The sequence below is a fragment of the Leopardus geoffroyi genome, assembly GCF_018350155.1.
Source record: "Leopardus geoffroyi isolate Oge1 chromosome D3 unlocalized genomic scaffold, O.geoffroyi_Oge1_pat1.0 chrD3_random_Un_scaffold_49, whole genome shotgun sequence".
Taxonomy (NCBI): Eukaryota; Metazoa; Chordata; class Mammalia; order Carnivora; family Felidae; genus Leopardus; species Leopardus geoffroyi.
Genome location: NW_025543561.1, coordinates 131,354 through 158,687, shown reverse-complemented (window position 1 = coordinate 158,687; position 27,334 = coordinate 131,354). Strand labels below are relative to the sequence as shown.

At 48.8% G+C, this 27,334-nt stretch overlaps 1 protein-coding gene across 1 annotated transcript in view; it reads right to left on the bottom strand.

The window, feature by feature from the left end:
• LOC123595693 (small G protein signaling modulator 1-like) overlaps positions 1 to 27,334 on the bottom strand; it is a 78,628-nt gene that overhangs the window by 19,091 nt on the left and 32,203 nt on the right. Inside the window, 7 exon segments of the mRNA XM_045473362.1 lie at positions 2,619 to 2,743; positions 7,499 to 7,630; positions 7,764 to 7,909; positions 8,190 to 8,257; positions 11,501 to 11,653; positions 13,213 to 13,375; positions 16,541 to 16,616. Of these exon segments, the coding sequence (XP_045329318.1) occupies positions 2,619 to 2,743; positions 7,499 to 7,630; positions 7,764 to 7,909; positions 8,190 to 8,257; positions 11,501 to 11,653; positions 13,213 to 13,375; positions 16,541 to 16,616 (863 nt within the window).

The window sequence follows — 27,334 nt, the reverse complement described above, 5'->3', positions numbered from 1 at the left end:
GAAGTACAGGCTCAGTTGGAAGCAAATGTTGATGCGCCTATGCTATGCCTGTTCTCAGAGGAAAAGATAATGATGAAAGATGGAGTCCCACTGATCTGAGCTGGAGGAGGAGTGGGAGGTACTTGGCAATCATTTGGCTCAATGCCTCTCCAAAATATCAACATTAAAAGTTTTCTGCCCAGGGGCACCTGGGTGGCTCAGTCGGTTAAGTGTCCGACTTCCGCTCAAGTCATGATCTCGCGGTTTGTGAGTTCGAGCCCCGCGTCGGGCTCTGTGCTGACAGCTCGGAGCCTGGAGCCTGCTTCAGATTCTGTGTCTCCTTCTCTCTCTGCCCCTCCCCCACTTGTGCTCTGTCTCTCTCTATCAAAAATAAATAAATGTAAAAAAAAATTTTTTTTTTAAATTAAAGAAAAAATAGTTTTCTGCCCAGGGGTGTCTGGGTGGCTCAGCAGGTTAAGCGTCCAACTTCGGCTCAGGTCATGATCTCACTGTTCGTGGGTTCGAGCCCTGCATTGGCTTGGAGCCTGGAGCCTGCTTCAGATTCTGTGTCTCCCTCTCACTCGGCCCCTCCCCCACTTGTGCTCTGTCTCTATCAAAAATAAATAAATGTAAAAAAAAATTTTTTTTAAATTAAAGAAAAAATAGTTTTCTGCCCAGGGGTGCCTGGGTGGCTCAGTAGGTTAAGCGTCCAACTTCGGCTCAGGTCATGATCTCACTGTTCGTGGGTTCGAGCCCTGCATTGGCTTGGAGCCTGGAGCCTGCTTCAGAGTCTGTGTCTCCCTCTCTCTCGGCCCCTCCCCTGTTCACACTCTGTTTCTCAGAAATGAATAAACATTAAAAAAAAAGTTAAAAACAAAGTTGGGGCACCTTGGTGGCTCAGTCAGTTAAACCTCCAACTTCAGCTCAGGTCATGATCTCATGGCTCATGGGTTTGAGCCCTGCATCGGGCTCTGGGCTGACAGCTCAGAGCCTGGAGCCTGCTTTAGATTCTGTATCTCCCTCGCTCTGCCCCTCCCCCTTCACACTCTGTCTCTCTCTGTATCTTAAAAATGAATAAAAGTTTAAAAAAATTAAAAACAAAAAGGTTTCTGCCCACACAATCCTGGGTGTAAGTCCAAACAGCAAACAGGGCCTTTGGGTTGTGCTACTTGACAGAAGACACTTCTGTGTATGGAGAGCCCCTGCAAACCCTTTGAGTTCTGGGAAGATCATGTTGTCCAGGCCTCTCATTTGATAGAAGGGGAGACTGAAGCCCAGAGACAGGGAGAGACAGACACACCCCAAATCTTCCAGCAGGATGAGAAACAAGCAAGCACTTGGGCCTAAAACGTACACTTATCCATACACCTGTTTTATTGTGGTCTCCTTCAGTGTAAGGTAAATACAGTGAAGCTCCGAGAGGGTAAAGATTTTCCTCTCCTTCTGTTCATCTGCTATGTTTCTTGTATCTAGCACAGTGCCTGGAATGTAGCAGGTGCTCTGTTCAGATCTGATGACTGAATCCGGTAACTTCCCTGCTTTGCTTCACAGAGATTATCTAAGCACCTACTTTGTACTAGGATCTGTGGCAGTTGCCGAAGAGAAGACATGAGTAAGACAAGTGCCTTGCCTTCACGGAACTGAGGTCTAGAAGCAACAGCTGATACACAAATAGGCACAGATTTATTATGTGTCTGCAATTCTATAAATGCTTTAAAGGAGGTTCAGGGTTCCGTGTGATCCAGATTCAGCTGGGAGGGGTTGCGGAAGGCCTGAGGTTTAAAACTAGTCCATTGAAATAATGCCCCAGGCCAAGGGCATCTCCTGGGCCCCATGCTGTTCTTTGGTGAGGGCTTCTTGATCAGAAACTCTGGAGTCTAGCTAGAGCTGAATTATACGGCTCAGCCTAGAACCAACTCTACCTCCCACTGACCGTCTCTGAAGACAGATGGCCACCTCTGCACAGGAAGTGGCTTAGAGAATGGTATTAATCACATCCAGGCCTCGTGTTACTCACACTGAAGCTTAACATGAAACAGAACACAAGAACAGTGTTCTGGTTATGTTCCTTGAAAGGAGCCCTTATTTTATATAAAGCTGCCAAGACTCCTCAAGCTGAAATAATCAGGTTGAGTCTTCCCTTTGTTTGGGCTCCTCCTAGGGCCATCCCTAATTGTGCGGGAACACACACGATTGTAGCAGGGGACCCTTGGTTTCCATGTGTCTTCGGCGTGTGACTCCAAAGCCTTTGCTGAGTCTTGAAAATCCCAGGGTCACAGGAGACAACCCTGGACCAGATGCCCACCAACCAACACCTCCAGCTTTCCTCCTTTACGGAGTGATGGGAAGGACGGCAGCAGATGGGGAATATTTGCCATTTGCAGGCTCCCAAGCTCTTAGTTAAGATTTCTCCCTCTGGGTGGTGTTTGACCAGGGCCTGCCTAATTCCCGTATTAGATTCTAAGATTCTTCTAGTTGGTCTCCAGATCCTCCTAATGAGTTACCCATAAGGCCACAGCTGCAGGGGGGCTGGTCCAAGTGGCCGCAACAACCAGACAGAACAGCGGGGCGGGGCAGGACACAAAGGACAGAGCACACACTTCCCTGTGCCAAAGGGGGAGAAGGACCCGGCGCCCTACCTCTTCTCATAGTCCAGGTCCCCCATCGACCCGTTCATCAGCTGGTTAGGCGTCCATTTCAAGGTCATGACGTCAGCTGTCTGGTGTAGAGACAGGTACCCTGGAACGGCCTCCATATCATCCCTCTGCAGAGAGAGGAGGGCATAGGCTTGGTCAAAGTGCCAGAGTCACAGTGGTCATAGGCCCTGGGCCGTCTGACTCAAGGAGGCATAACCAGATGCAAGGGGTTGGGTCATGCCCTCCAAGGCTATGACCATTTGGAAGATCCTGTACCTCCTTCCAGGGGGCCATGCTAAGTAAAGCAGTCTGCAGCCAACCACCCAGGATGGGTTCTAGAGATGCACCTCTGAGAGGTGCCCCCCTGCACTTTCACACTCCCACCCACCCCCCAACCAAGGTCCAGGAAGCCCTGCTGCAAGGGCAGAGCCGGGGACTCTTTAGAATCAGGAAGGGGCTCTATCCCTCTTTAATACCACGCTCTCCTTTTTAAACAATGTTTTAGGGGTGCTTGGGTGGCTCAGTCGGTTGGGCGTTGGACTTCGGTTCAGTTCGTGATCTCACAGTCCATGAGTTCGAGCCCCGCGTCAGGCTCTGTGCCGACAGCTCGGAGCCTGGAGCCTGCTTCAGATTCTGTGTCTCCCTCTCTCTCTGCCCCTGCCCCCGCTTGCACTCTGCCTCTCAAGATAAAATAAAGACATAAAAAATTAAAATAAATAAATAAATGTCTTATTTATTTATTGTGTGTGAGAGAGAGAGAGGGAAGAAGGGTAGAAGGAGAGGGAGAGAGAGAAACCCCGGCAGGCTCCGTGCTGCCAGCGCAGAGCCCAACGCAGGGCTTGAGCTCACAAACCATGAGATCATGACCTGAGCTGGAATCAAGTCAGATGCTCACCTGACGGAGCCACCCAAGCGCCCCAACACCACGCTCTCCTTGACAGGAGTCATTTATCTGGCATCATTTTGGCCAGTCTTAAGGGAGAACAAGAGGGCAGCCGAGTTCTATGCCCCAACCACAGACGTTATCCTGAATCTCCTCCTCCAAACACCCACACCATACTCACTGCCCAGCAGCCTGACCCTCTGTGTTCCCCACGAGCCTGCAGAACTTCTCAGCAGCTCCCTCTGCTTTATCCCAGGTGGGGTGTGGCGGAGGGGGGGTCTCTCCAAGCCTCACAAATAAAGGACGCAAATTCACCTCAACGACATGTGGAGATGGACAGCCAACATTTACCGAGCACCTAGCATGTGTCAGCTTTACCCACACTGTCTTAAGTTAGCCACTCATGCCTGCAGCCCCATGACGGAGCACTGCTGCCCGGGTCATGAACGTTTTCCATGTTTTCCTGTACCTGAAGTGTGGATGTATCTTACAGCAGGTGGCATCTCACCATCGTGACACAGTGGTCATTGCCTGACCTCCTGCAAACTCGGTCCTAGTTGTTCCTATGTTGTTACTTCACATGCGGAGAACAGGTGCTGTTTTAAACGTCTTCAGAAAAATTAGACGGTGAGTCATCTTCGACTTCAAAAGTTTTTGTGTATGCAGAAACACGGGCAGCAGAGCAGTAGAGCACTGATTGGATATTGGCAGAGGAGACACATTCACCACTACAGCCATGCCCACAATTCCAGATGGCCTTGCAGAGCAACAACCAAGGACATGCACTTGTGAGAAACGCTGGGCCTCCTACACTCCTGATCAGAGGCCAGCAAGCTTTTTGTATAAAGGGTCAGACGGGGAGTAATTTTGGTTCTGTGAGACATACAGACTCAGGTGCGACCACTCAACTCTGCCGTTACAGCGTGAAAGCAGCCATACACGATAGGTAATGGGCACGGCTCTGTTACAATAAAACTTTATTTGCAAAAACAGGTGGAGCACTGCATTGGGCCCATGGGTTTATAGTGTGTTGACCCCTTCTTTGGATGGAACAGTAAACAGTATTTGGGGGTGCTTGGGTGGCTCAGTCCAGTTAAGTGTCTGACTCTTGATTTCGGCTCAGGTCACGATCCCAGGGTCATGGGATCAAGCTGCACATCGGGCTCTGTGCTAGGCACGGAGCCTCCTTGGGATTCTCTCTCCCTCTCTCTCTCTCTCTCTCTCTCTCTCTGTGTGTGTGCAAGTGCACATGCTCTCTCTCTCTCTCACAAAGAAAAAAAAAAGAAAACAGTATTTACTAGAAAAATACAAGCAGTGATGACTCTAAGTCAAAAACTGATATAGAAAATTAAACCCTGAAATGTGAAGAAATTTTAGGACTGTCTTAACTAATGAATGTCAGTTATAAGTTCCCTTACGCATAGTTAAAAAAGCAATGTATGATTAAAAAAAAACCCTTTTACTTTTTTTTTTAAGTTTATTTATTTACTTCGAGAGAGAGAGAGTGAGCTGGGAGGGGGCAGAGAGAGAGAGGGAGAGACAGAATCCCAAGCAGGCTCCACACTGCCAGCCTAGAGCCTGATGCAGGGCTCGATCCCACAGACCACAAGATCATGACCTGAGCCAAAATCCAAGTTGGACACTCAAACACCTGAGTCACCCAGGCACCCCTAAAAAACAAAAACAAAACTCCTTTTATCCAAATCAAAGAGCTCAAAGAACTCTTTCAAAAAGTGTCAAATAAAATTTCCAAGTAATGAGAAAACATCTTCTAGAACTTAGTATCGTTTTTTTACTTCCTGATGGTTATGTTTAAAAATGGAGCATCTTAAATCCATAGCTTCTTAGATCTGAGGAGGTAGGATCTTGTACCCATTGTGATGTGGACATTAAGGCTCACAGGGAGAAGTGACTCGCTCAGGGTCACCCCGTGATCACAACTGCGACCACAGAGCTAGAGCGACTGGCAGCTTCCTCTGCTTCCTCCCAGCTGAGCCCAAACACCACACTGATCCACACAGTTTCAGGAAGGGAAAGGCAGAGGGGTATCTACTCCATGAGGGTAGGGGTTTCGTGTGCCTGGCTCACCACCCATCTCTGGGGCTTGCACCAGCCAGGCCTAGAGGTGATTGATAAATGATTCAACTCCCACATCAGGCAGCCTGAATTCAAAGCATTACTCTCCCCCTGTGCACATCTCAGCGTTATCATCTTGGATGACACTACTTGCATCAAATAGTTGCTGGGAGCTTTAAATGAATTAATATAGTTAAAAGCACTTATCATGGTGCTTGACACAAAGAAAGCACTCCATAAATATCAACTGTGAAGGGGGCGCCGGGGTGGTTCAGTTGGTTGAGCGTCTGACTTCAGCTCAGGTTGAGATCTCACAACTCGTGAGTTCGACTCCGCATTGGGCTCTCTGCTGTCAGGGTGAAGCTCACTTTGGATCCTTCGTCCCCCTCTTTCTGCCCCTCCCCCATGCATGTTCTCTCTCAAAAATAAACATTTAAAAAATATCTCAACCATGAAGATATTTATCCTGATATCCCAAGCATCCAGCACAAGGAAAGCTCAGTATAAATACTTGCTGAATGAGTGAGTGATAACAAAAGAGAATGGATGGATGGACAGCTAGGTGGACAGGTGGGTGGAGAGATGGACTGGAAAATAAATGGATAATTAAATAGATGGATGGACAAATGGATGGATGCAGGTAAAGATGGGTGGATGGATGGATGGGTAGGTGGAAGTAAATATGGGTAGGAAGATGGATGGATGGGTGGATGGATGCGTGGATGGATGTAAAGATGAGTGGATGGATGGATGGATGATGTAAAAAAGGATGGATGAATGGATGGGTGGGTGGATGGAAGTAAATATGGGTAGGAAGATGGATGGATGGCTGGCTGGGTAGATGGATGGATGGATGGATGGGTGGATGGATAAATGGATGGATGGGTAGATGGATGGATGGAAGTAAACATGGGTAGTAAGATGGATGGATGGGTAGATGGATGGATGGATGGATGGGTAGATGGATGGATGGAAGTAAACATGGGTAGGAAGATGGATGGATGGGTGGGTGCATGGATGGATGGATGGATGGGTGGATGGATGGATGGATGGATGGATGGATGGATGGCTGGGTGGATGGATGGATGGATGGGTGGATGGATGGATGGATGGAAGTAAACATGGGTAGGAAGATGGGTGGATGGATAAATGGATGGATGGGTAGATGGATGGATATAAAGATGGATGGATGGATGGATGGATGGATGGATGGATGGATGAAAACATGGGTAGGAAGATGGATGGATGGATGAGTGGATGGATGGATGGATGGATGGATGGTGGATGGATAGATGGATGGATGGGTAGTTGGATGGATGGAAGTAAATATGGGTAGGAAGATGGATGGATGGGTGGGTGCATGGATGGATGGGTGGATGGATGGATAGAAGTAAAGACAGGTATGTGGGTGAATGGATGGATGGATGGATGGAAGTAAACATGGGTAGGAAGATGGATGGATGGGTGGGTGGATTGATGGATGGATGGGTAGATGGATAGATGGGTAGTTAGATGGATGGAAGTAAACATGGGTAGGAAGATGGATGGATGGGTGGGTGGATGGATGGATGGGTGGATGGATGGATGGATGGATGGATGGATGGATGGATGGGTGGGTGGATATAAAGATGGATGGATGGATGGATGGATGGATGAATGGATGGATGAAAACCTGGGTAGGAAGATGGATGGATAGGTGGCTGGACAGATGGATGGATGGGTAGAAGTAAAGACAGGTAGGTAGGTGAATGGATGGATGGATGGATAGAAGCAAATGTTGTCATATGGATGAATGGATGGAGAGATGGAGATGTGAATAGATGGATGGATGAATGGATGAGCAGCCTGGAACCAGAGGGAACGCCTCCTGTATAACCGGAAGCCAGACCCCCTGTGGAAGATCTGGGTCCCAGATATCTCTCACCAGCTGAACCAGAACGTTGTTCTTGCCATTGAGGAGTGTGGCCCGGGAGTTCTGGTGCAGGGACTCAACATAGTCACGGGCAGAAAGGGATGGTCGGTCGTCCATGCTGCCACTTGAATGTCTCTTCTGGATCTGGCAGGGTGAGGGGAGGTGGAGGGTGAGGCCTGCGGTGACCCTCAATGTCCCACTCCATTCTCCACCTCCACACCAAGTCTGGCACTCAGCCCAACTCCCTCCCAGGGCCCCAGAGTCCACCCCTACTCACACAGAGGGCTGGACGCTTGGTGGGTGAGTCCTGCCGCAGGTGCGAGCTGTGGATGCGGTGCCTCTGGACAAGCTCGTCGGCCGAGGGGTCAGTCCAGAAGTGATCGGCAGTCTTCATCTTGGTGTACTCCAGGGCACAGGGCCCCACTGTGGAGCATACGGGGACTGGGAATCCATAGCCCTGAAAGTCTACCCTCCTGTCTACCCCCAGATGGGCCACCACCTTCACTGCCTCTCCCCTCCAGCCAGTGAGTATGCCCCAGGGTCCTGCTAAGGAGAGTCCAGCACAAGACCCTGAGAGCAAGAGCCAGGGAACAGGTAAGTTTTGATGGAGAAGGCTAGAGGGAAACGAGAGAGGCCCTTAGGAGGTGCACTAGTGAGCCAACATCAGAGATCCAGATGAAGCTCAGAGCCCTGGACCACTTACCCAACAAAGACGCAAGGATGGGGCCATCCACCGGGTCCATCAGGAGGGCTTCCTTCTCATAGTATTTACTAGTAAGAGAAAAGGACAGGCAGGTCTGGATGGTAACCAGCAGAGGGCGCACAATTGACACTGACCTGATGCTTAAGAACAGACTGAGTTCAGCCTCCCTCTTGTTACCCAGTTAACGCTGTAAGCCTCAAATGTCCCATCTGTAAAATGGGGGTAATAAAAACATATATCCTAGGGCCATCAGAAGGACTTTAGAGGGGGCACCTGCATGGTTCAGTTAAGTGTCTGACTCTTGATCTCAGCTCAGGTCTTGATCTTAGGGTCGTGAGTTCAAGCCTCACGTTGAGCTCCACGCTGGGTGTGAAGCTTACTTACATTAAAAAAAAAAAAAGGGACTTTTGAAAGAGACAACAGATGTGGGCACTTAGTACCATGCTTGGCACGTAACTGCTTAATACATGGCTGTGATACAGCCTTAATGAGAGTAACGGGAATAGTAATTAGAAGGCTGCTTCTGGCTGCTTCTAGCAGCTTCTATCACATCTTCCATTTCAGGCGCCAAGTGGCTTGGGAGCTCAGATGATGTCAGCTCTTCTAATATTATTGAGGCAATAAAAGGCTTTTTAGCTGTGGTGTGTACGGAAAAGCTATATTAACAGGACTTCCTGCGCGGATAACTATGTGGATGACGCGGGCCTGACGTGCTCGCAAGCGCCCCCTGGCTTCTGGCTCTTCAAAATAACTTGTCATATGGGCAAGACAATGTTTGTGCTGAGTGTTTATGGGTTTTGCTTCTTTGTTTGAGTTGTTGTGTAGTGCCTCCTAATTCTCTGCAAACTCCTGCAAGCTAGGAACCGAATTTTAGAGTTGGAAAGGACCTTGTTCTACCTTCCCAAGGGATGTCAGGCTCAGAGAGGGTAAGTGACTTCTTGGAGGCCACACAGCAGGTGGATGCAAGCTATACCCAGCCGGCTTGGGTGTTCCCATCCTACAGCAGGGGTCTAAGAACACAGGATCTGCAGCGAGGCAGACTGAGTGGGAGCCCAGGTCGGCCACTCCCACTCTCACTGTGTGTCCCTGGGCATGTGACGACTACCCTCTCTGAGCTTTAGTGTCCTCAGCTATAAAATGACAAGAATGACAGAACTCACCTGCCCAGGCTGTTGGGAGGATTAAATATTGACCTGCTTTTACAGCAACAGCACAGACTCTGACACCAGGGAGTTCTTGCTAAGGGGTGGCAACATCACTGTAATTTGACCCCAGAGGAATCTTCTATCCACCAGGATATTGGCTGAAGCCGAACGGACATGCTCTGTGCATTCTCAGCAGCAAGTGTATCCATTTTGGTGTCAGATCTGAAGGTAAAACTTCAAGACACTTTCCACTCTGCCACTCAGTCTCTATGCTGAAAACCAGCACCGTTGCATGATCATAAACCTTGGAAAGAGTACCTTAAAAACTAGCAGGTGGGACTGGGGGCAAGATGTGACCATCGAGGGCAGCTTGAGGGAGCTTCTTTGGGGTGGTAGGTTTCACTGGAACAGTTCTGTGTCGTGACTGTGGTGGTGTTGGTTACACAGAATTATAGACTGTATTTATACTATGAGTATAATACATATACGTATGTAATTTTTATTAAAGTGTTAAATAATACATTTAATTAAATAATACATATATGTATTTATACTGAATTTAACTATGCCAAAATTCCATAGAACTAGACAGAAAAAAATGAGTGTATGTAAAGACTAGTGAAATCCAAATAAAGCATGTAGTTTAGTTAACAGTATTGTACCAACGTCAATTTCCTGTTTTGGTATTTGTACTATGGTTATGTAGGATGTGATCACTGAGGGCAGGCGAGAACTCTTTGCGCTAATGTTACAACTTCTATGCGAATCAAAAAAATAAAAAGTTTAGACAAAAAAAAATAGATAGTTTGGCATTGCTGCTCAAATAAATTACTCATTCCTTCTACCGACTCATTCAGCAGAAAACACAAGGTCATATGCCAAAGGCATTAGCTCCGGAGGCCCGCACCCATGCGAGGGCACGGGGCAGAGACGTATCACATTTTACTAGAAGGTGAAGAGATTAATTGCACTCCAGAGCCTGGATTTCTTCCAATTTGTCTCCTGCCTCCTGGCCTTTGCACCTGCTATTCCCTTGGCTGGGAACACTCTTTTCCCTACCCACTTCACCAGGTTAATGCCTACGTGCCCTTCAAACTGATGATTAACTGCCATGTCTTCCAGGATTCTTTTCCTGACCACCCAGAGGAAGTTAAACACCACCCACCTGACTTGGAATACTCACCACATATTACCACAATTACTATTTTCCTGTTTTCCCTGCAACTATGTGAGGTTCGTGAGAGGAAGGACTCTGCTCTCTCCTTTCATATATATTTTCCTAGCAAACAGGCAAAGAATACAAGGTAATCATAATACCCACTGCATGTGAAGATGTGGTTAAACAGGCACTTTCATATACCGAGAGATGAGGAGATTCTCAGATATTTCCCTCATCGTGTTTCCTCTTTCCCACTCCCCCTGTCTATCTCTCTCTCCCCATCTGTCTACGGCTGGAAGGAGTGTTAGCCATGAAGAGTCTCAGGTTATACAAAAGCCCACATTCTTCACTGGCTCCTCTGTGCTCTTAGCATAACATCCAAGCTCTTAACATGACAGTTAAGACCAATGTATCTCCAACATCTCAGTTAGTGCCTGGCACATGGTAGGTGCCCATTAAATATTTACTGGATGAATGAATGCATGGATGAATGCTTGCCAAGAGTACTCATAATCTAAAACCTTTACACCAGGTTAATCTGAGCTAGAATAGAAAATGTAAAAAAAGTTATCATACATTTCCAAAACACTGTGTACTCACTAACTCCCCTTCTCACCTCTTCTCCAGAATGGCAACAATCCCTGTCCCATTTATTAAAAGAGCAGCAGAGACACAGAGAAGCTACATGACTCTTCTAGGACCACAGTTAGCAAGTAGACTGTAGGCTTCATTCATGGGAGGAAAAAGATCCCTAAGATTGCAAGATCCTTGTTCCTCATTCCAAAGTTGAAGATCCTATATTAGCAGGAAGCACCTGAATAGTCCCGGGTTCTAAGCTGGGCTCATTTAGAGGCAAACATCCAGAAGGCCTTTATCTAACTGCTTTCAAATCAAGTGCACGTCAACAGGAGAGAAAAGAAAGTTGCTTTGTGCCATAGGGTGCAGTTCCCAAAATGGCCAGAAGGTGGCGCCAGAGCACGCCACGGCGGCTGCTCTTTCTCACTCACCTGCTGTTTTCCACCAGGTAATGCACAATTTTGTCCAGGACCTTCTCAAACAAAGCAGTGCGGATCCACAGGTGCTTGATGGCAAGTGGGGACAGGCTGGGCAGCTTCAGCAGCTTCCGCACATTCTCCTGGAGGCCCTGAATCTGGTTTCGCCTTCAAGACCAGTACAGAAGGAGGAGGAATATTCGCAAAAAAGGAGATCCAACAGGACCAATGTGCAAACAGCAAAATGCCCAACCTCTCTAGGGAATGAAGGAACGGCGACTAAAACAACAACAAAAGCCCACGTTGCTCCTGGCAAGTGGGTGACGTGTTGAAAAAATGATAACACCCAGTGAGTGTGAAGATGCGGTAAAACAGACACCTTCATATACTGTTGATGGGCAAGCCAGATTCTCATAGCGATACTTCTCTTCATCTCTCTCTCTCATTCCCTCTCTCCCCTTCCCTCTCTCATGAATGAGCGATTGCATGAATGAAATGAATGGCTCTCCCTTACCACCTGGCATGGGTATCTCTAATTCCTCCATGAGAAAGTCATTCCCGATATTATGGAAGGCCCATGGAAATCGCTCCCTTTCGGAAGTTATCAGCAAACACTTGGGAATTTAGCATACGGACTGGAAGGCACCTTGAAGACCAAGTGGCTGAGGAGTCTGATTCCGAAAGGGAGGCGGTGATGCTAAGTCCACAGCCTTGCCCGTCCCACAGTTCTGGCCAGCAGCTCTGGGCTGGCACAGCCTGCAAGGGAGGGAAAGGACCATCTCCCACCCGCTGAGGAGGAGTGATCACCCACGGCACACACAGCATGTGCGCCTCTCTCTCCCTTCTCTTGCCCGTCACACACACGGCGAATCAGTCCACACATTCTTTCCCGTGAAGCCCAATCACGGCTCCGGAATCTTTCACAACAAGGTCCTGTGGGCGGCTGCTAGCACCAACGGGAGCTGAAACCTCTTTGCCAGACCTGACCAGGCTCCAGACCGCGGCTCTGGCGTAGAGTCAAACTGTGTGGTCGGGACTCTGGTGGGAGGTTCTCCCGTACATGCCCTCAGGCCCTGAGCCCTCCCCCCCAGGAAATCAGCCCTCCAGACGTGTGAGTGAAGTCACCGTTCCCCTTGTTGCCTCAGTGTCAGTATCTGATCCATGCAGATGGAGACCACAGTAGTTTCATTAAACTTGGTCTTCCTGCATGCGGAATGGGTTTGGCTAACAGCAGACACTTACTCATTCAACAATCATTTCTTGAGCATTTTACCAGGTGCTGGGCACTGTCCAGACACTGGGGACAAAATGGGGAATAACAGATTTTAGTGGCCTGTTCTCATGGAGTTCAGAGCCAAGGAGGAGAGATAGACAACAATCAAGTAAAAAGTACACAAAGGAATGAATAATTAGAGGTGGTGATAACCACAGGAGAGAAAATAAGCAGTGATATGTAAGAGAAATGGGGCGAGGGTTGGAGTTTACCCTTAACTGGGGGAAAGCCTGAATGATGACAAGGCACCAGCCCTGGAAGGTGAGGTGTGTGAACCGGGTGGTAGGTCGAGCATGTGCAAAGGCCCCGGGGTAGGAAAGAGTCTGGCGGGTTTGAGGAGCAAAAGGAGAGTGCAGACAGTGCCAGGAGGTGCGGGTTCTGGCAGAGCTCAGGGAGGAGCCTGGACTGTCCCCTGCAGGAACGCTCCAGCCCATACCCCATGCTCCACACTCACGCGCTCTCCATCAGCTGTTCCAGGTCCTGCACCTTGCAGCTCAGCTCTTCGGCCAGTGGGAAGTTCTTGCCCACTTTCATGAAGAGAGCTGCAATCTTGTTGCTGCGCAGAAAGCCAGCCGCCCGCTGCCGCAGCCCATGCAGGACGCAGGCCTCTATAGCCGCTGCAGGGACACGATGGTCAGCAGGCCCTGCCCTACCCGTGCTCCCCAGCACCCAGCCCAGCTCAGGTCTTCAGCCACACAGAGGTGCCTTGGAGAGCGGGGAGCCCCAGAATCGCAAAATCCACGAAAGCATGAAAGAAAATCACGTACGTCTCTCTGCCTTCCACTCCCTCAAAAGGGAGGAGAGTTTAGCAGTTAACCTGTGTTTGCTGCCCGGGGTCAGACTGTCTGTGTTCATATCCTCTCCCAGACACTAACCAGCTGCGTGACCTTGGGCAATGACTTCCTCTCTCTGTGTCTCAGTATCCTTATCTGTGAAACGGGGACAGTACGAACAGGCATCTGACGTGGTTGCAGCAAGCGAGGTGGGGAAAATGCATGGCAAGCGCTTCACATAGTTGGGCACAGAGTGAGTGCTTTAGGGACGTTAGCTATTACTCCTGTCAGTGAGGGAGGGGAGGCTGACCACAGGACTGGTGGGCTTTATCTGGGCTGAAGAATCACATGATCGTCACCACTATTGTGATGCCAGGAACAGCTAACATTATGGATCCCATTCCATCTCTGCCACAGCCAAGGAAGAAAGGAACACCATCTCCATTTCTCAGATGTGGACACTGAGGCCCTAAGAGGGGAACTGAATTGCCCAGGGCCACCCAGACGAGCTGGGATCCAAACCCAGGTCTGAGCCCAAAGTGTGCTCACAACACTTGTGCCGCCACAACGGATCTGAAGAGAGAGGACTGTCATCATCTTCCCATGTCTGTGTTTCCCCTGGACACCCCGCCCAGCCCTGCTCAGAGCAGGAGACCTGGGCAGTAGCCTGGGCTCTATCACTAACTTGCTATGTGACCTCAGGCAAATCGCTTTCCCTCTCTGGGCCTTAGTGTCCCCCCCCATCCCCCTTCCCCCGGGAAACAGTCCCTGTGCAGGCCATTCTGATGGCCCCAGTCTTATTTCGGGTACTTTCAGCAGCGCTTTATTGAGTATTTTCTTATCTTCTGTCTTACACAGCAGACTGGGAGGGAGCTCACTCTGGTATATCATAGGAGCATAATCGATGTTGATGGAAAAACTGAGCATATTATAAGAGCTACTCCTTATTGGGTATCTGCTGGGTGTGAGACCAGTGTTAAGGTTTACCTTACCTAATCCTTGTGGAAAAAACCCAAGAAGTGAGCGTTCTAGTTACTGTGACTCCACAGAAGGAATACTCCAGCAGTCTCAGGGTTAAGAGCCTGGCCCAGGTTATGTTGCACACAAGGAGAAATACTGAGAGGTTTGGTGCAATGCTTGTCTTGGTTTATTTTTGTTGGCAATTATTTGACTTTTTTCAAAACGTTATGATTATAGTTTTTCTTTTAAGGACGCTCCACGCCCAACGTGGGGCTTGAACTCACAACGTTGAGCTCCAGAGTCACGTGCTCTACTGAATGAGCCAGCCAGGTGCCCCAGCGATTACTTGGCTTTGAACGGATGCCCACCCTATTGCCTAATCTGCCCATGGGTTTAATAAATTCTGGGTGAGCCTCTCTGAAATATCTTCAATTTTGCTTGCACACACTACACTTTTGTTTAGACTGCAATAAGTTAATTAACTGTTCAAGCACTGGAGACATGCCTCGAGTCTTTCTGACAATGGCTCATAAGGCACAATGGAGCAGAGACACCACAGGGAGCCCCTGCAGGCCTCACCCTGCGGTAACATCACCCTTCCTCCCTCATCCAAACACTGGGGTTGGAGTTAGAGAATGATGATTTTTATCCCGTTCTATTCCTTTAAATCTTCAACGGCTGAGCATGGTCGCACACTCTGAAGTATGCCTATTATTTTCTTTGCAAATAGAGATGTCCAGGATAAAAAAAAAATTAGGCATATATACATTCTCACGTTAACATTTATGCGTATATACACATGTACATATGCAGACGTATATATATATATACACACCTATATATACACATACAAGTATATAAACACACACACACACACACACACACACATACATGTAATTTAAATAAACATATCTCACTTTAAAAAGAAACTTGGGGACACCTGGATGGCTCAGTCGGTTAAGCGTCCGACTTCAGCTCAGGTCACGATCTCATGGTTCATGGGTTCGGGGCCCGCATCAGACTCTGTGCTCACAGCATAGAGCCTGCTTGAGATTCTCTCTGTCTCTCTTCCTCTCTCTCTGCCCTCCCTCTGCCCACACATTCTGTCTCCAAATAAACTTACTTTTTTTTTTTTTTTTTTTTTTTGCCAAGGTCAGCCAACAAACAAATGGCAGAGGAGGGATCTGAACCCAGGTCTGCCTGGCTGCAAAGGGGCTAAACTGACAGCAGTGGGCTCCAAGGTCACGGCATGTGCTCCCATGGGTAGTGCCTCCAGCCATCTGGATGAAGCTGAGGGCCGACCAGGTCTCCTCGCTCTGGCCTCTCCTCGGAGCCAAGAGCGCGAGAGGGGAGATACAGCACGTCCTCCATTGCGAGACACTCCAGTCATGGAATGAAAAGGTTTTCAGGCAGAAAGAAACATCCCTGCTTATACATACACATGGATTAGAAGCTGAACCCTGACTGTGGGGACACGTAAAACACGTGTCTGTAGCCATTGTGGAAGGACAGTTAAGAACCTGGCAGCATGGTTATTTATTTCTGGAATCTTGTGAGCACAGCTGGTTCAAGGATACAAGTCAAGCTCCGAGCCCTGGGCCTGGTCCTCTGCTGAGCCAGCTGGACATGATCCCTTAGGATGGATCAATGGCTCCCAATTCCCTATGTCTTTAAAGCCCGTCCATCCTCCCCCTTCATTTGGCGACAGCCACAGGCAGGGTGAGGAAAGGGTGCAGAGTCTGTCGTCACATGCGAGACCAACGTCACTAGGGGGATGGGTAGCCGTGAACTGAGCCCACACGAGGGGAAGACAGTCCCTCCAGCGTCAGCAGTGACTAACTCTTGCTGGGTACACAGGCCATTCTTCCTTTCTTCTCTCGACTTCTCCGTGGTTCCAAATTCCCTCACAGAGCCCACCGGGAATCCAAAAATAACTTCAGAGTCACAAAGTCAAAACACGGTGTGAGAATCCTTGCACAAAGATGCCACTCCCCCAAGGCAGCCCACAGAGAAAGAAGCCCCTTTCCAGGTCAGGGTCCATGGACTCACCACAGAAGGAGATGATGTGGCTGCTGTCCTCGTGGACGAACTTCCGTGTGACTGCCTCCTCCATGATCTGCTTCACCTGGAAGGGCAGAGGCAGTTGGACGGGGAGACCCAAACGCGACCCAGGGTGCGGTCATCCCCAAGGGCCGCGTCGTCCTTCCTGGCCCTCTGAGGCCATCTGGGGTGCTTTGATAACTTCTCTCCTTCCATGCCCTCCTCATGGCGCCTTCTGCAAGTCTGAGGCCTGTGGCCTGTGAGAGCATCATGTTTTACTGAATTATTTCTTCAGGCCCTCTGCCTGGCTGGTTCTTCTCAGGTGTCACACGAAATGTCATCTTCCTTGAGCCCCTTATCTGACACAGCCCTCCCCTGACACCACTCACACCACGTTACAGTCCCTTCTGGGTACATATGCTATTCCTGTCCTGTTTACTTGCTTACTATTACCTTCTTCTAAGATATAAATTCCCTGAGGCCAGGGCCTCACCTATCTTGTTCACTTCTGTATCCATGGAGACTAGAACAGTGCCTAGCACATAGCAGGTACTCAATAAATATTTTTGGAAGGAAGGAGAGAAGGAAGGAAGGAAGGAAGGAAGGAAGGAAGGAAGGAAGGAAGGAAGGAAGGAAAGAAAGAAAGAAAGAAAGAAAGAAGAAAGAAAAAGAAAGAAGGAAGGAAGGAAGGAAGGACGGAAGGGGAAACAAGTATATAAAAGAATCAGGAAGGTATAGTGATAAATCAGGCCTGGAATCTAGCAGCTCTGGGTTCCAATCCCTGCTCAGGCACCTACCAGTTGGGTCTGTGATCTCAATTTGGGAAACCGAGGCTCAGCAAAGTGAAGCAAACTTGCCCAGAGAAGTAAAGCTGGCCCAGAGCAGACACCGAATTCCAGGCTGTCTGACTCCCTGGGGGGTGTGTTTTCCTACTATCCTCACGCGCTCAACATATCTTTTTTGAGCGCCCCTGATGCACCAGGAGTGAGGGACACAGTGCTGAAAGGGCAGCCGTGCCTCTGCTCACAGAGATGACTCTCCAGTGGCCTGAACACCCTTCTGCTTTGCTGGATTCTGGCCCCCAGTCTGCCCAGCGTCACCATGGGGCTTTAGCCATGCATTTCTCCTTTCTAGAGGCTCAGTTTCCCCACCTTGAGGTTGAGGAGGCCAAGAGAGATGACCTCAAAGGCCGGTCCCAGCTCTGCATCGCCAGGGCTGTGACATGCGGTAACAGGAGCAGTTCTGAATCCAACCCCTTCCATGAGCAGCCGCTCCCTTCCTGGCTGCCCCGTGGCCTACTCGGCCTCAGCCAGGCCAGCTCAGCAGTGCACCCACCAGAGAACGATCGCAGGCTCTCCATGCCCCTCTCCCCTTCCTTGCGGTTGCCTCCTGGAGGGGAAAACAGAACTCAGAGCATCCCTGGCCATGCCCTGCAGTGTCTGCCGCACACAACCGAGTCAGCACTCGCCCCGTGAACAGCGCTGACCTCTGAGCTCAGCGAGCTCTAAGCTGGGCTTCGCCAGCAGCATTTCCAAGTCTGAAAACTACCTAGCCAAACCCCTGGAACCGGCCCTGTTTACAGGTGTGGAAACTTGAGGGTCGGGAGGCAAACTGGCCTACTGAAGGCCACAAAGCTAGGAAGCCATGGCTGGACTTTTGGCTTAGGACTTTTTTTCCCCCCATCTCAGCTCCAGCTGCCATATCCTGGCCACTGTGGCTACTGATTGTGTTTCCACAGTCAAATCACATCACCTCTCTGAACCTTAGTTTTCTCGCTGGGTGAAGGGCGTATAGGAACAGCACCTGCCTCATGGGGCTGCGGGAAGACTGAACAAGGTAACGCACACCATGTGCTGAGCACAGAGCCTGCCGCACAGGGTGCCTGTAGTGTTACTTGCCTAAAACCTCACCTGGTCTCTCTATTCTGGCTGAAACAGTAACCTGTTCAGGAGAATAAAATTCCCCTGCTTCAAGGGTCCCCACAGTGGCTGCTCTCGAACACCCATCAGATTGATAAGCACAGAGCCTGACGCGGGGCTTGAACCCACGACTGTGAGATCATGACCTGAGCCATAAGACACTCTTTTTTTTTTTCAACGCTTATATATTTTTGGAGAGACAGAGCACGAGTGGGGGAGGGACAGGGAGACAGGGAGGCACAGAATCCGAAGCAGGTTCCAGGCTCCAAGCTGTCAGCACAAAGCCCAACGTGGGGCTCGAACTCATGAACCGTGAGATCATAACCTGAGCCAAAGTCGGTCCCTCGACTGACTGAGCCACCCAGGCGCCCCCATAAGAGACTCTTATGTTCAGAGAACAAACTGAAGTTTGCTGGAGGGGAGGTGGGTGGGGGGATGGGCTAAATGGGTGATGGGCATTAAGGAGGGCGCTTGTTGGGACCAGCACTGGGTGTTGTATGTAAGCCAGTTTGGCAATAAATTATATTAAAAAAAATATAATTATAAAATATATATAATTATAAAATATATGTAAATTTATAAATATATAAATTAAAAAGAGAGACACTCAACTGACTGAGCCACCCAGGTGCCCCAAACCATACACAGCCTCCAACAACCAACGGGTCAAAGAAGAAATCACAAGAGAAATCAGCAAGTATCTTGAGACAAATGGAAAGGAAAAGGCAATGTATCAAAATCCAGGGGATGTAAAGAAAGCAGGGTACAAGGGGCATTTACAGCTGGAAGTGCTTATGTTCAAACTACAAGGAAGGTCTCCAATCAACAGTCTAACTTGACACCTCGAGGAACTACAGAGGAACAAACAAAACCCAAAGCTAGCAGAAGGAAGGTCATCGCAATGTCACAGCAGAGATAAAAGAAAGAGAAGAAATACAAGGGTAGGTTTTAACAAAACCAAGAGAGTTGAGTCTTCTAAAAGATCAGCAGAATTGACAAACCTTTAAGCCAGACTGACTAAGAGCAAAAAAATAAAAGAGAGAAAGAGAAAGAAAGACTCGACAAAAATCAGAATTAACACCAATCCTCCTCAAAGTCTTCCAAAATAATAATAATAATGGAAGAGGAGGGAATACTTGCGTTGCATGAGGCCGACCTTACCTTGGAAAGCAAAGCCAAGCAAGTCATGACACAAACACTGGAGACCAATGTCTCCAAAGAGTGACTCCATCAGAAGGCTCAACAAAACACTGGCAAACAGAATTCGGCAGGATCTGGAGAGCTCCACAAGCGCCATGACCAAGCAGGATTTACTGCTAAGATGCAGCGAGGGTTCAAGGCACAAAAACCGACCAACGCAAGACACCAGCATTAACATAACGAAGAGAAAAGTACCACATGGGCATCGCGGCTGATACAGAAAAAGAATGTAGCAAAATTCAACACCCGTTCATCATAAAAACTCTCACCGAACTAAGAACAGGAAGAAACTACCGGTCACGTATGAAAGTCATGTATGAAAAACCCAGAGTTACCATCCCATGCGATGGTGGAAGACTGAAAGTTTTTCCTTCAAAGTCAAGAGCAAGACAAAGACACCTCTGCTCGCCTCTTTTACTTCACGTAGCATTGGAAGCTCTAGCCAGATGAATTAGGACAAGGAAAAGAAACCAAAGGTATGCAAATCGGAAAGAAAGAAGTAAAATGATCTCGGGTGATCTTATGCCCCGAAAACCCTAGAAACTCCACAAGAAAACTGTTAGCAGCCATAAATAAATTCAGCAATGTTGCAGGATACAAAACCCATACGTGAAAATTAGCTGTATTTCTAAACACTACCAATGAACAATCCCAAAACAAAAGGTTAAATATTCTGTTTACAATAGCATCAAAACCAGGGGTGCCTGGGTGGCTCAGTTAAGCGTCCAACTTCAGCGGAGGTCATGAGCTCGCGGTTTCTGAGTTCGAGCTCCGTGTTGGGCTCTGTACTGATAGTACGGAGCCTGCTTCAGATTCTCTCTCTCTTCCTCTCTCTCTGCCCCTCCCCTGCTCATGCTCGCTCTCTCTCAAAAATAAAGAAACACTAAAAAAAAAAAGTAGCATCCAAAAGAATAAAATACTTAGGGATAAACTTAGCCAAGGAGGTGAAAGGCCTGTATATTGAAAGCTACAGTAAACCTGCTGAGAGAACTTTATTATTATTGTTATTATTGTTATTATTATTATTACTGTTATTTTTAATGTTTATTCATTTTTGAAGGAGAAAGAGACAAAGCATGAGCAGGGGAGGGGCACAGAGAGAGAGGCAGGCTCCAGGCTCTGGACTGTCAGCACAGAGCCCGATGCAGAGCTCGAACCCACAAGCCGTGAGATCACGACCTGAGCCGAAGTTGGATGCACAACCGACTAAGCCACCCAGGCACCCCGAGAGAACTTTTTAAAGATGCAAATAAACGGAAAGGCTTCCCATGTGTTCAGAGATTGAAAGACTTAATATTGTTGTCAATAAAACCCAAAGCAATCTACGTGTAATCGCCATCAAAATCCCAATGGCATTTTGTTGATGTTGCTTTGGCGTGGTGTTTTTGTTTTTGGTTTTTGGTTTTGGTTTTTTTTGCAGAAAAAGGAAACTCTATCCTAAAAGTCATAAGGACTCCCATGAATAGGTAAAGCAATCTTGAAAAGGAAGAACAAAGCTAGAAGTTTGGTATTTCCTGACTTCAAACCTCATTATAAAACTATGGTAATAAAAATACTAGCATAGTTTGAGGTACCAGCATAAACACAAGTGGTGAAGAACAGAGAGCCCAGAAATAAACCCTCACGTCTATCAGTACATATCAAACGATTTTGACAAAGATGTCAAGACCATTCAGTGTTGGGGGGGGAGCAGTCTCTTACAAATGCTCTTGAGAAAACTGGATGTCCACATGGAAAAGAATGAAGTGAGACCCTCACCTGTACCATACACAAAAATCAACTCAAAATGGATCAAAGGCCTAAATACCAGAGCGAACACTACAGAATTCCTCAAAGAAAACATAGCAGAGAAGCGCCATGATTTGGCAACGATTTCTTGGCTGTGACACCAAAAGCAGAGCAGGCAAAAGTAACATGAAATAAACTGGACCACGCCAAAGTAAACAAACAAACTTCCGTACATCAAAGGACACAATAAACAGAGTGAAAAGGCAACACCCATGGAATGGGTGAAAATACCTGCAAATCGTGTATCTCATAAGGAGCTAATGTCTAGACTGTATGATGCATTCCTACAGCTCAACAACAAAAAACAACCTGATTCCCAAATGGGCAAAGGACCTGGACAGACACGTCTCCAGAGAAGATAAACAGATGGCCAACAAGCACACGCAAAGATGCTCAACATCATTCATCATCAGGAAAGTGCAAATCAAAACCGTGATGAGATACTGACCGCCTCACACCTATTAGGATGGCTCCTATTGAAAAATGGAAAATAACAAGTGTCAGTGCACATATGGAGAAATCGGAACTCTCATGCATTGCTGATGGGCACGTAGAATCGTGCGGTTCCTAAGGAAAAGAGGATGGCAGGTCCTCAAAAAATTAAACAGCAAATCAGCATCTGATCCAGCAGTTCTCTTCTGGGTATATACCCCAAAGGACTGAAAGCAGAGTGCTGAAGAGAGATTTGCACACCCGTGTTCATGGCAGCACTATCCACAACAGCCAAGGGCAGAAACAACCCAAGTGTCCATTGATGGACAAATGGATAAACAAAATGTAGCAGACACATTCAAGGGAATATAACTCAGCCTTAAAAGGGAGGAAGTTCTGGGGCACCTGGGTGGCTCAGTTGGTTGAGTGTCCGACCCTGGATCTTGGCTTGGGGCGTGGTCTCATGGTTTGTGGGATAGAGCCCTGTGTCGGGCTCTGCACTGATAGTGTGGAGCCTGCTTAGGATTCTCTCTCTCTCTCCCCCTCTCTCTCTGCCTGTCCCTCCCTCTCTCTCCCTCAAAATATACACATAAAGTTAAAAAAGAAAAAAAAAAAAGGAAGGGAATTCTGACACCTGCCACTACATGCGAGAACCTTGAACATGTCACGCTAAGTGAAATAAGCCAGTCACAAAGAGACAAAATACTTATGAGCGGTGCCTAGAGGATGCAAGTTCATAGAGACAGAAAACAGAATGATAGTTGCCAGGGGCTGGGGGGGAGGAGAGAAAGGGAAATTATTACTTAACAGGTACAGAGCTGTAGTTTTGGGAGACAAAGAGAGACTGACCACACAACAATGTGAATTACTCAGCACTACTGAACTTAAAAATGATGAAGGCAAAATTCTATGTTGTGTATTTTACCACAATTTTTACAAGTGTGGATACTATGTGTTAATATAGTGTAAGTAAATATTTTGCTGTTGATTTTTTAAAAAAATTTTTGATGTTTATTTTTGAGAGAGAGAGAGAGAGAGAGAGGAAGGGTCAGAGAGGGGGAAGCAGGCTCCAGGCTCCATGCTGCCAGCACAGCAAGGTGGAGGCTATCAGCAGGTAGAATGGAGAGAATAAGTCCCGAGAGTGTGGCACTTTGTGAAGTTCTCTCCTGCCTGCCTTGCCCCATGGGATCATCCCAACAATTCAGGGTAACAGTCTCCCCATTTACAGAGGGGGAAAACTGAGGCTCTGGGGAGAAGGACACTCCTTGCAATGTACTGAATGTTTCAGTTCCCCCCAAATTCCTATGTTGAAATTCTAATCTCCAGTGTGATGGGGGTATTACGAGGTGGGCCTGTGGGAGGTGATGAGGTCATGGGTAGGATTGGTGACCTCATGAAAGAGACCCTGGAGAGCTCCCTTCCCTCTTCTGTCATGTGAGGACATAGAGAGAAGACAGCTGTCTGTGAACCAGGGAGCGGGCTCTCAGCAGACACTGAACTACTGGCACCTTGATCTTGGACCTCTCGATTTCCAGAACTGTTGAGAAATAAATCTCTGTTTTTTAAGCCACCCACTCTATGGTATTTTTGTTTTAGCAGCCCAAATGGACTAAGACACTTCTCTAAGGCAGCACAACAAGGAAGTTCCAGGCGTGAACCTGGTACCTAGAACTATAGACAGAGAAGCACAAAAACAAGGGTCTGCAAACCATTTCTGTAGAGATCTACGGAGTCAGCATTCTTGGCTTTGCTGGCCATCTGGTCTCTGTCTCAAGTATTTAACTTCACCCTTGTATCTGGAGAGCAGCCATATGCCAATGAATGAGCGTGGCTGTGTTCCAATAAAACTTTATTTACAAAACCAAGTGGAGAGCCGGGTTTGTCCTTTGGGCAACAGTTTGCTGACCGCGAAATAATAAAAAAACATACCTGTTGGTCTTGGCCCCCAGTTCCCCGCACAGAGCTCCTAAAACCCTGGTAATTTCCTAAGTGATCACAGCCTAGGGGCATCTTCTATTCTACCATTTGATCTTTGACCTCAGTCCCTGACACAGAATTTCTAAATCCCTTGGACTCTCCTGGGTGAGAGGAATGTCCTTTGTTCTAATGAGGTGATGCCTGGCGGGCTCCTGGATCGCTTCAGGATGGGGACTGGTCACCAGAAAGACCAAGCTATGATGAGAAGCTTGGAACTTTGAGCCCCATCCCTCATTCTCCCGGAAGGGGACAGGGAGGCAGACTGAGTTCACTCTCCATCGTGTCTGTGTTAATGAAGCCTCCATAAAAATCCCCAAGTTTGAGGCTTGGAGAGCAGGCTGCCGAACATGGAGGTGATGGAAGGGTGTCACAAGATGACACGGAGGCTCTGTGCCCTTCCCCCAGACCTTGCCCTACACACCTCTTCCATCTGGATGTTCATCTGCGTCCTGTATCGTACCTTTTTGTCATAAAGTGGTGAACCAAAGTGTTTCCCTGACTCCTATGAGCAAATGATCAAACCTAAGGAGGGGGCTAGGGGAACCCCAGTATGTGGCTATCAAGAAGTACAGGGGATGGGGCGCCTGGGTGGCTCAGTCGGTTAAGCGTCCGACTTTAGCTCAGGTCATGATCTTGCAGTTCGTGAGCCACATTGGGTTCTGTGCTGACAGCTCAGAGCCTGGAGCCTGCTCTGGATTCTGTGTCTCCCTCTCTCTCTGCCCCTCCCCATATTTGTGCGCACGCGCGCTCTCTCTCTTTCTGTCTCTCTCAAAAATAGATAAACAAAACCAACAAAGAAGTACAGGTGACAATCTGAGACTTGCACCTCAAGTGGGGGACAGTCTTGCAGGACTGGGGTCCCTAACCTGTGGGACCTGACACTGACTCCAGGCAGCTAGCATCAGAATTTGGTTAAGGGGCAGCCACCCGGCTGGCGTCGGAGAACTGCCTGAGGTGTAGCAAACCCACACACCTCTGGTGTCTGCGCTATCGTCCAGGAAGAGTGTGGGATCAAGGAGAAACACACAGGAGTGTGTTTCTCCAACTCACTGATCCTGCGTGAGAATGTCTGGTACCACTGGGCTGGCCCAGGCTGCCCGCCCTGGTGTCACACAAGGGGACAGCACGGGGGGGAGAGCTAACGCAGCTGACCACCCCACACACAGGGCCAGCCCCAGCTCTTCGCAGGGGCCAGCCCTCTCTCAGGCAGCTTGTAGCCCTCCTGCCAATGTCCGCCTGCCCCTCGGAGGTGGCCATCTGCCTGTCGCCTGCCAGAGTGACTGTGACGCAGGGGCCCTGCCGTCTGCCCGCGTCCCCCCCCCCCCCCGTGGCTAGTGCAGTCACCGCCAGGACCCACATGCTCCGTCCACGAAAGGTTGCCGGGATGGAAAATCCCTAAGCTCTAAGTTCTGGCTGTGGCTGCTAGCACTGCCCCAAGGGGCCTCAGTTTACCCCTCTGGCCTCAAAGACCTACCCAACTCCCACTTTCCAGGATGCCTTCACCTCCCCAACTGTGATGGGCTGAACCGTGTCCCTGCCCCCCAATCACATGCTGAAACCTTAACCCCTAGGACCTCAGGATGTGATCTATTTGGAGCCAAGATCTTTACAGAGGTAATCACGTTACAATGAGGTCATGAGGGTGGGGCCTCATCTGGTGTGACTGGTGTCCTTATAAGAGGAAACTGGGACGCAGACCACCACAGAGGGAAGGCCACATGAAGACACGGGGAGAAGAGGGCCATCCACAAGGAACGCCGGGAACAGAGCCTTCCCTCGTGGCCCACAGAAGCCAACCCTGCTGACATCATGACCTTGGACCTCCAGCCTCCAGCACTGTGAGAAAATACATTTCTGTTGTTTAAGCCACTCAGTGTGTGGTACCTTGTTATGGCGGCCAGGGCAGACTGATACATCCACCCTCCGTATTCTCACTATCCGTATCCCTCTGAATGAGCTCTTCTGTGCCAGCGAATGAATGAATGAATGAATGAATGAATGAGTGATGAATTAGTTCTAGGGTTACCTATGTTATTAACTCACTATACCCTCTCCACAGCTCTGTGAGGCTTGGTTCTATTTTTATTTAAAAAAATTTTTTTTAAGTTTGTTTATTTTTGAGAGAGATACAGAGAGAAAACACAAGCAGGGGAGGGGCAGAGACAGAGGAGGACAGAGGATCTGAAACGGGCTCCATGCTGAGAGTAGTGGAGAGCCCGACGCAGGGCTTGAACCCACGAACCATGAGATCACGACCTGAACCGAGGTTGGTCGCTTAACTCATTGAGCCACCCAGGCATCCCATGGTTCTACGTTTATACCGATTTCTCACACCATGAGAATTAAGATCAGAGAGATTAAGCAACAAACCTGAGGTCACACAGTGAACAGGAGGCCGAAGCAGAGTGTCAACCCAGGCTCTTGATGCTATTCTAGAAGCTTCAGCCAATGGCTTGTCTTTGAAAATAATAATAATGCTCCAACTTACTAAATGCACAGCACTGGGCTAAGCATACATGGTGTCATGGACTGGATGCTTGTGTCCCCAAAGATTCACATGCTGAAGCCCTACCCCAGCCCCCGTGTGGTGGTATTTGCAGATGGGGCCTTTGGGGGGAAATTAGGGTTGGATGAGGTCATGAAGGTGAGGCCCTCGGGATGGGACTGGGGTCCTTAAAAAAAGAGGAAGAGGAGAAGAGCACAGGGAAAAGGTCATCTACAAGCCAGGAAGACAGCCCTCGCCAGGAACTGAATGGGCTGGCACCTTGGCCTTGGACTTCTCCGCCTCCAAACTGCAAGAAATCAATGTCTGTTTAGGCCACTCCATCTGTGGTGTTCTGCTTCGGCTGCCTGAGCTGAGACACGGGGCCGGCCCCCCCATAATCCTCACAACACAGTTCCCAGGTGGCCACCACCACCCCACTTGACAGACAAGTTCAGAGGTATTGGTTCCTACCTAGCCAAGGGCATCAGAAAATCCAAGGTCACCTTGCTGAGGTTTATATGCTGGTCAATCTGACTCCAAAGGGAGCCTCTACCCACCACACTCTGCCCCAGAAACAGGAGTCAGATGTACTGCCTGGGACTGCCGGCCTCAGGGACATGACAGAAGACACAATCCCTTCCTTTTCCTCTCCCTCTCTCCAGAAGGCCTGGAGGACCCCGTAATCACCGCAAGCGGTGGATAACAGCACTGATGCGTTTATTCCACATCTCAGCACGAGCCAGGATAGGGTCTGGGGGACTTCTGCTTCTCTGTGTCACAGGATGGCTGGGCCCAGCAAAACTAAGATTCGGAACTCAGCTGTAGGCAAAACCATGGGCAGGGGTCTTTGCTGGGGGTTCTGTGTACTTGAGGGATCCAAGAGGGTTTCTTGGCCGGGGGTAGAGGGGCCACAGGACTCAGGGATAGGGAAGGGAGGGCAGTGGCAGCCACGAGAAAGCCTCTGTCCCCTCCCTGGCTCCGTGGGCAGGTTCTGATGATGTG